We start from the raw sequence: 10,000 nt of genomic DNA on the forward strand, positions 1-10,000 counted from the left end.
CACGGTGCTGGGGAGGAGAGGATTCACATCGAGAAGCAGAAAAATTCTTGGATTTGATAGAACGGGAGGAAATGGAGAGACTGCAACCAGCAGTCTACGGTGGGGCGAATCACGTTGCCGGTGAAACTAGGGAACGCACACAATTGGAGGAAGTATCTCAAAAGGATCTAAGTGAAAAATTGGACGGTGAAGATGAGGGAATTCAGTTGTTTGATGATTTCCTCGCTAAAATACATCAAGAAACTGAAACGGGAATTGACTTAAAAAACCTCTGTGAAGAGGTCCATGGCGAAGAGGCAGAAGAAGTTGAATTATCAAATGACATCGATATCTTAGCTTTAATAGATGACTTAGAAAGAGCCAATAAGCATATTGAGTCTCTTATGGTAAGTCTAGAAAAAGCTGAAGTTCGAAACGATAAAATTCGTGATGAGCTTTTGGCAAAGGTGGCTGTAGAAAAGGAATTAGAAAATGCCCATGAGGAAATTCGGATGCTCGAGAAGAGGCTGGAAAGAGTAACAGGAGATCTGGAGACAGCCAACAAAAAACTTTGGGAATAGAGCGACTGGGAGGAATACGTCGAAAGTGCTGATAATGAGATCCGAAAACTCTGGGCTGAACTGGACAGTGTCAAGGCTGAAAACAAGAGAGTGAAGTCTGAAAACGTTTTGCAAAAGGCTACTTTAGAAAGTGAACTTAATGCTGCAGTCGAGGAGGTCTACAGAATAGGAACTAAGTTGGATACTGTCCTGGATGAGAACAGCAAGTTGAAGACTGAACTATTAATTAAGAAAGACGTGGTGTGCGATCTGGAAATGGCTGAGGAGGAACTGGAAAAACTCTGGAAAGAATTTGCTGGTGTTAAAGCAGAGAATAGACGACTGAAGAGAGACCTCTCAGAGGAGAGAACCACAAGAAATACGTTGGTGAAGGCCAACGAGAAGAATGATAATTTATATTTCCTATACTTTTAACCCCTTTTCCAATTTTTCCTTCATTTTCTTTCAAATGATTTTCATTTTCAAATCATCTTTTACTATATGTCAAGGGCTGCAAACATTTGATAAGAAATGGTTCTCGGCTAAGCTTAGATGGACTCTCTCTCTCTCTCTCTCTCTCTCTCTCTCTCTCTCTCTCTCTCTCTCTCTCTCTCAAATTCTGGTTTTTTACCTCCAAGCCTCTAATGCTCGCTCTGAGCTACTCCTGTTTTCTAGCCAAAAAAAAAAAGAAAAAAAAATCTCATCTCAAAGCTTTCATGTTCCTTTTCATCCACCATTTCTCCACCTACCTTCTTTCATCTCCTTTCGTAGGCTTTTCTTGATGTTTCCCCCTTTTATTCATTATTCTATCTTCTCCTCCGTTCCACTGCTCATGTTATTTACAGAATCCCAAAGCTTTTATCAACCGCTGCTGTTAGCGAGTCCTAGTCCCCATCAATCTTCCTCAGCAATTTTTTTTTTTTTTTTTTTTTTTTTCATAATCGTCTCGTGTTCCATCAACGTTCTGACGAATTTCCAAACTTCTTAATGAACTGCTTTTCCCTCTCACCCCATCTTAGGAGTCAGCAGAGTTTTCCCTTTCTATACTTTTTTCCATGAATATTTTTTGGAAAGACATTTGATAATTTCTGTTATTATAACAACGATATAGTTTTGTTCTCCTACGAAACTTCTTATTCTTATTTAAAAGTTTAAAGGTTTAACGGCCGCTAATGAATGGCAGAGGCAAGAGACAGTGACATTGCCCTATCAAGCAGGACAATTCCCTAAAGACTGACCATATATACATATGATCAGCGCCCAAGCCCCTTCTCCATCCAAGCTAGGACCAAGAAGGAGGGCCAGGCTCCCCCAAACCCACATCCTTATCTCACAAGGATGGCGAGGTTGCAACGACCAAAGAAACTATCGAGTTTGAGCAGGACTCGAACCTCATTCTGGCGTTCACCAGTCAGGGACGTTACCACAGCGGCCACCACAACCATTCACCTTACTCTGTTCTTCCTCTTCTATCCTCTTGTTTTTCTTCTTAACGTTCTTAGGAAGGTTTTTATCTTTCCAATGGTTTTACAACTTTCCATTATTCCGGTGACAGGAATGTCGTCAGTTAATAAACTGCGTGCTCTTATTCCTCTCATTCAATTTTAATTGGATTTCGTAATGATTAATGGATTTTCTTTAGTGACTTTAGTGCTGCTTCGGTTTCACAAACTGACGCCTGCATGAATCTAAGGATGGTTTATATAAATATCAATATATATATATATATATATATATATATATATATATATATATATATATATATATATATATATATATATATATATGTACACATATATATATATATATATATATATATATATATATATATATATATATATATTCTATGTATACACATCAGTAGCAGCAGCACTAGCAATTACTAATCCACTGCAGAAAAATAGAACAATGACCTAAGACATGTCCTTCCACTTGCGTCTGTTTATGGTCTTTCTGTGCAAACTTTCGTAGTTCGTCAAACCTTCGTCTTCGCTTCCTTCCTGTGCTTTCCTTGCAATCTGTAGGGACCCATTCTGTTATTCTTAATGTTCATCTATTGTCTGTTATTCTCATTATATGTCCTGCCCATGTCCATTTCTTTTCCTTAAATGCTGTAAGAATATCCTCTACTTTAGTTTGCTCTCGTATCAATGTTGCTCTTTTTCTGTTTCTTAATGCTTTTCCAATCATTCTTCGTTCCATAGCTCATGAGTTATAACTACCTTATGTTCTAAAGCTTTAGTAAGGCTCCACGTTTCTGATTATATACATGTATATATAATGATAGCTATATCATTAAAACTTTTAATTTCAATTTATTAAAATCAGCTACAAATACTTTTTAATATTGAATTCCCGCTCCCACATAGTAACAGACCCATAGATAAATTCAATTTATCATAAGTACCTCTGCCTGGCCAAGGATTCGAACCTTAGCGCCTAGTAGATATAAAGGTAAACCTTTCAATTCACCACATGACTATGAAGAGATGGCCAAGTCAATCGTTTACCTTTACTTCCATTCGGCGCTAAGGGTTGAAGCCTAGGCTGGTTACGTACAACAATATATATCATCATCACCATCATCATCCTCTCCTCATACACCCATTAACACACACACACACACATATATATATATATATATATATATATATATATGCATATGCATCTGTATATATACTGTTGTGCGCATTTGTACGCATATGTTTGTATATGTATGTAGTCCGATATAAAAACTGCAAACCATTCCATTCCAGAAGTAAAAAAAAAAAAAAGACCAAATATTTCAGCTTCCTTAAGTGGAACCCGATAAAGTAAATCGATAATGGAAGTGCATATCGGCTGTCTGCCTCAAAGAGGAAAATTCATCAACTTCATGGAGATCTGAAGCACGGATAAAACATGACCAACAGACAGAGACAAACCAAGACATGAACTCTTACTGTTTTATTGACAAGACCAGGATGTGTGTTTGAACTCCGATGCGACCAGTCAAGTTTGAGCATAAAGTGGACATGAACAAAGTCCAATTTTGGAATGATCTTTCTTTGAGTATTTCACTTTTACCAAAGAAAATCTGGTTTTAATTTTGAATACTTGCTTGAAGAGGTTATTGTCTTTTTGGGGGGATTAATTTGTATTAAGAGGACCGAGATGATGATCGTAATGATAATAATAATAATAATAATAATAATAATAATAATAATAATAATAATAATAATAATAATAACAGTAGGTCGGTTTTCTGTGAGCGATCAAACGAAAATCTCCTACCATCACCAATCCTTAGTGGCCAGCGTGGTGATGAAAACAGGCAAAATCCAAGACATGAACTTACATGTCTGAGGCCTTTGTCCTGCAGTGGGCTTGAAACGGCCGAGTTTCTTGTTGTTGCTATTATTTCTCCTCACTGTAAGATTCGTGCTTGACTCAGTAGGCTAGTAAATCTCCTCCTTTTGATAACAAATGATCAAATTGAATCAAAATCACAAGGAAATTGTAGTTCCTTTGCAAATCGACAGTCTGAGATATGTAAAAGCAATGGATTTACTTTGAAGTATGAACCTTTGTTTGCATAAAACGTTCACGGATGATAACACAATAATAAAAATTTTAGTCATACAAACAACAATTTTTGACATATACAAACACACCAATTTTAATCAAACACAAACGCACTCCAATTTTTGGGAATACACAAACACGCCAATTTAAGTCAAACACAAACGCACTCCAATCTGGGCATACACAAACACACCAATTTAAGTCAAACAACCACACACCAATTTTTGGTATACGCAAACACACACCAATTTTTGGAATACACAAACACACCAATTCAAGTCAAACAAACACACAGCAATTTTTGGCATAAACACACTAATTCAAGTCAAACAAACACACAGCAATTTTTGGCATAAACACACCAATTCAAGTCAAACAAACACACAGCAATTTTTGGCATAAACACACTAATTCAAGTCAAACAAACACACACCAATTTTTGGCATAAACACACCAATTCAAGTCAAACAAACATACAGCAATTTTTGGCATAAACACACTAATTCAAGTCAAACAAACACACACCAATTTTTGGCATAAACACACCAATTCAAGTCAAACAAACACACAGCAATTTTTGGCATAAACACACTAATTCAAGTCAAACAAACGCACACCAATTTTTGGAATATACAATCACACACCAATATTTGGCATATACAAACACACCGATTCAAGTCAAACAACCACACACCAATTTTTGGTATACGCAAACACACCAATCAAAGTCAAACAAACACACACCAATTTTTGGCATACACAAACACACACCAATTTTTGGAATACACAAACACACAACAATATTTGGCATACACAAACACACCGATTCAAGTCAAACAAACACACACCAATTTTTGGCATACACAAACACATACCAATTTTTGGCATACACAAACACACCAATTCAAGTCAAACAAACACAGACCAATTTTTGGCATACACAAACACACACCAATTTTTAGCATACACAAACACACCAATTCAAGTCAAACAAACACAGACCAATTTTTGGCATACACAAACACACCAATTCAAGTCAAACAAACACAGACCAATTTTTGGCATACACAAACACACACCAATTTTTGACATACACAATCACACACCAATTTCTGTCATAACAAACATGATTTAAAGTCAAACAAACACACACCAAATTTTGACATACACAAACACAAATTCAAGTCAAATAAACACACACTAACTTAAGTCAAACACAATCACACACCAATTTCAGGCATAACAAACACATAAATTCAAGTTAAACAAACACAGACTAATTTTTGTCATACAAACACAAATTCAAGTCAAATAAACACACACCAACTTAAGTCAAACACATGCACACACCAACTTGAGTCAAACACAAACACACAAACTTTATTAAACCCCTTATCTATATTCCCTTTACTCATGCGACCCAATCACATAGAAATCTTTCACGTATTCCCCACAATCCCCAGAAAAGAAAAGAAAAGGTTCTCTAGTGCCTTAAAGCAGGAAGCAAGAGCCGAGATTTAGTGGGAGGCATTTACGTAAAACTAAGCCTCCTTGAATCTATATTAAGGAGCCAAGGACGACGTAATGGAGTCGTTCATTCACTGACCAGGGCTCGAGTACCGTCAGATTAAGTAAGACGTTTGCCTCGAAAGAGAAAAGTCTTATTTTTCGGCTTCGAATCATTTGAGAAATTGCTCAAGAAAGTCTTTATTTTCTTTTATCTTACTGTGTAGTTTATTTATTTCCTTATTAAATTTCCTCAATGTTCTATTTTTTTCTGTTGGAGTCCTTGGGCTTATAGCATCCGAATTTCCCAACTAGGGTTCTACCTTGGCTAATTATCATCATCATCATCATCATCATCATCTCTCCTACGCCTACTGAAGCGAAGGGCATCGGTTAGATTTCACCAGTTGTCTCTATCTTGAGCTTTTAATTCAATACTACTCTATTTATTACCTCCTAGTTCACGCTTCAGAGTCCTCAGCCATGTAGACCTGGGTCTTCTAACTCTTCTAGTGCCTCGTGGAGCCCAGTTAAACGTTTGGTGAACTAGTCTCTCTTGGGGAGTGCGAAGAGCATGCCCAAACCATTTCTATTAAGAAATACTTTCAAGCTCAATAATCTCTGATATTATGCCTCGCTTGAGAATAAGTTTAGAGTAATAATGTACTATTATTTTCAGTGTTTTTGTCGTTATTGTTATTGTTATCATTACCATTATTATTATTATTATTATTATTATTATTATTATTATTCTCATGGTGAGGGGTAGAGAATAATAATAATAATAATAATAATAATAATAAAATTAATAATAATAATAATAATAATAATAATAGTAGTAATAATAGTAGTAGTAGTAGTAGTAATAATAATAATAATAATAATAATAATAATAACGTCAACATAAACACGGAAAATAAAGGTATATTATTACTATTAACTTATTCACAAGCAAAGTGTAAGAGCCGAGAGATTGTTGAATGTGAAAGTAATTCTTAGTAGTCTGTCAAGAAGAGTTAACGGGTTTCTCGAAATACCTTATTTTTTCCTCATATGCTTCCAAATACTAACATTATGTAAATACATCTAGATTAAGGTTGCCTGCAAGTACTAGGTAGCTTAGGATGGATAAGAATCTTACGTGAAATAGCGTTGTTTGCAAAATTATCATCATTAGGCGAGACCGTTGTTGTTATTATTATTATTATTATTATTATTATTATTATTATTATTATTATTATTATCATTATTACTACAAACTAAGCTATAACCCTAGTTGGAAAAGCAGGATGCTATAAACCAAAGGGCTCCAACAGGGAAAAATAGCCAAGTGAGGAATTGAAACAAGGAAATAAATAAACTACAAGAAAAGTAATGAACAATCAAACCAATATCTTAAGAATATGCATTATTTTCTTTTGAATACCGAGACGTAACCAGTTTTTTAACCTTGTGCTACCAAACAGTTTCTTAATGCAGCTAACATTTATGACAAATCCGCAGACACTACTTTAAACGAACGATAGTGACTTTCGTTTTGCAACGATATAGAAAATTAGACATTTGTTACCTGTGGAAAATATGCGTTTTGATAATGAAAAACTCTCGTGACTAAATATTCGCTCGCATTCAATCAACCTGCTATATAAGCGCAAAGTGACCCTAAAGAAATGGGTAGGGTTGTGGTAGCCAATTGGCATAGACCCTGCATCGCGATCTGCTGGACCGGGGTTCAAGACCCGCTCAAGCTCGATAGTTTCTTGTAGAATCTGCAACTTTACTATACTTGTGAATTAAGGATAGGAGGTGTTTAGGAGAGCCTATAGGTCTACCTGCTAGCCATCAGCAGCTATTGCCTGGCTTTTCCTGGTCTTAGCTTGGGTGGAGAGGGGGCTTGGGCATTGATCATATGATAATAAGGGCAGTGCCCTGCTAGGGAATTGTCACTGTCCCTAGCCTCTGCCATTCATGAGCGACCTTTAAACCTTTAATGAACACCTTATCATACTACGACAAAATTATCAAGAAGGAAAACCAGAACAACATCACGTTTTTGACGATTTACAAAATCCATATAATTAAAATATTTTTGAAAAATTCCCCTCAATTTTCCCAAGACACATTCACTCCCCATAAACAAAAATACACAAATCAAAAGCATTACTTCAATTCTGAGAAAAACCAACCTTCAGAAATAAATGAAAACCCAGAAAGGACATGAAAGAATGCAACAATTCCTATGAAAGCCTTAAGATGGAATTAGTTGCAGCCTTCTGGGTTCCAATCTGAGCTTAGGTTCCATGAATTTTGCAATATAATATTGAAACTCTTATTTTTCTCCCTTGTTTACGTGAGATTCGCGAAATGCTTAAATATCTTATCAGTAATAACATTATTATTATCAACACCAGATAATTCTATAATTCTCTTAATGAACAGTTTGTGTTATTATTATTATTATTATTATTATTATTATTATTATTATTATTATTATTACTACTATTATTATTATTATTATCATTAGTAATAATAATAATGATAATAATAATAATAACAATAATAACAATAATAACAAAAACAATAATAATAATAATAATAATAATATAAAAGCTACACAGACACCAAGCTCTATCTATTTATCTATCTATATATTTGACAGAATAATGAGTTGATAGGCAAACTCATATACAATGTAAAATGACGTTCTAATCAAGAGCTCCCCTCTCTCTCTCTCTCTCTCTCTCTCTCTCTCTCTCTCTCTCTCTCTCTCTAGATTTTATTAGAATCTATAATTAGTTGTCAATTTAGTCGTATTTGAAATTCTATAATTAGCTATTTTGCTAGAGGTATTACAAAGCATTTCGCATTATTACTTTCCTTTGGACTAAAACTTTAAATGAAGATTGAGAGATTTAATCAATATCAGCCCTGCTTGATATAAACACATAAATATGTCAATAATATATATATATATATATATATATATATATATATATGTATATATATATATATATATATATATATATATATATATATATATATATATATATATATATATATATATATATATATATTCCCTCTCCAAGAGGGGACACCTTAGCATGGTGAAGGGGTTTGTGTATTGCCGTGATCAGCAAAGCTGTACTAGTTACTTGGTTCTGAGAGCAACCAGACTGTCTCCCATCACCACCAATCCGCAGTGGCCAGCGTGGTGATGAAAACTGGCCAAACTCCAGACATGACTAAGGACATGTCAGAGGAATTTGTCCTGCAGTGGGCTTGAAACGCCTGCATCTGTTGTTGTTGTTGTTATATATATATATATATATATATATATATATATATATATATATATATATATATATATATATACTATTGCAATGTTTCCCTTCGTCCCCAGCCTGCAATACAGACACCTTTGAGGGTCTCCCATTAGAATCACTGATGTGTCTTACAAAGGATTTCTTCTTCTTGCGGTTTTCCACCAGAATGGCTCTCCTTTCAGCGTTTGTATGTTCCTGGCAGGTGCCAAGTTTTAATTAGTTTTTCTTTTCTTTCTACCTCAACCATCCTTCATCTTTTTTCCTGCTTTGTCTTTTGCATAACCTTTAATCAAGATGTTTAGCAAAACACGTGTTCTTGGCTTGAAGGTACAATTATGTTAGAATCGTAATTTTGCATGATTTTCTTGCATCTTCTTTTAATCCTATTTTCAGTTGCTTTGCTATCGTATGCATATATATATATATATATATATATATATATATATATATATATATATATATATATATATATATATATATATATGTGTGTGTGTATTCAGTTATCCATACATGTATGCATACACAAATAAGGACAGAGGACCCCACACCCATTTAAATACAAACAGAACACTGCACCATGACATCATTAACAATAATCTTCGTTTTACCCTATATATTGATTTGCCTAATATATATTCCCTAAATAGTCCTTTTACCTCTGGATCGTTATTTCAGAATAAATTATTAACCGTAACTTCGAAGATCGATGATCACTTAATAAAAATCAATCCTCATACCATTATCAAAGTTCTTGTTTTATTGATTGATTGATTAAGAATTATCTGCCATCCTGACATCGGAGGTTAATGACGCTCTTGTTATATATATATATATGTATATATATATATATATATATATATATATATATATATATATATATATATATATATATGTATTAGTGGTATTTTAAAATAGACAAAAATATCTTCCCAGACAAAGTGAGCTTGATATCAGTTTTAGGTTATATTGAAAACTGCATTTTCGTCTTATATGTATACATACAAAATTTATATATATATATATATATATATATATATATATATATATATATATATATATATATATATA

The 10,000-nt window shown here is 34.0% G+C and overlaps 1 protein-coding gene across 1 annotated transcript in view; it reads left to right on the top strand.

Annotated features, from left to right (window-relative positions):
- LOC137649187 (flagellar attachment zone protein 1-like) overlaps positions 1-974 on the top strand; it is a 978-nt gene extending 4 nt beyond the window's left edge. Inside the window, exons 1-2 of the mRNA XM_068382175.1 lie at positions 1-515; positions 561-974. The exon at positions 1-515 is cut by the window's left edge and continues 4 nt beyond it. Of these exons, the coding sequence (XP_068238276.1) occupies positions 1-515; positions 561-974 (929 nt within the window). The remainder of the gene's footprint in view (positions 516-560) is intronic.
- Positions 975-10,000: the final 9,026 nt, after the last annotated feature.

The sequence above is a fragment of the Palaemon carinicauda genome, chromosome 11, assembly GCF_036898095.1.
Source record: "Palaemon carinicauda isolate YSFRI2023 chromosome 11, ASM3689809v2, whole genome shotgun sequence".
Classification (NCBI taxonomy): Eukaryota; Metazoa; Arthropoda; class Malacostraca; order Decapoda; family Palaemonidae; genus Palaemon; species Palaemon carinicauda.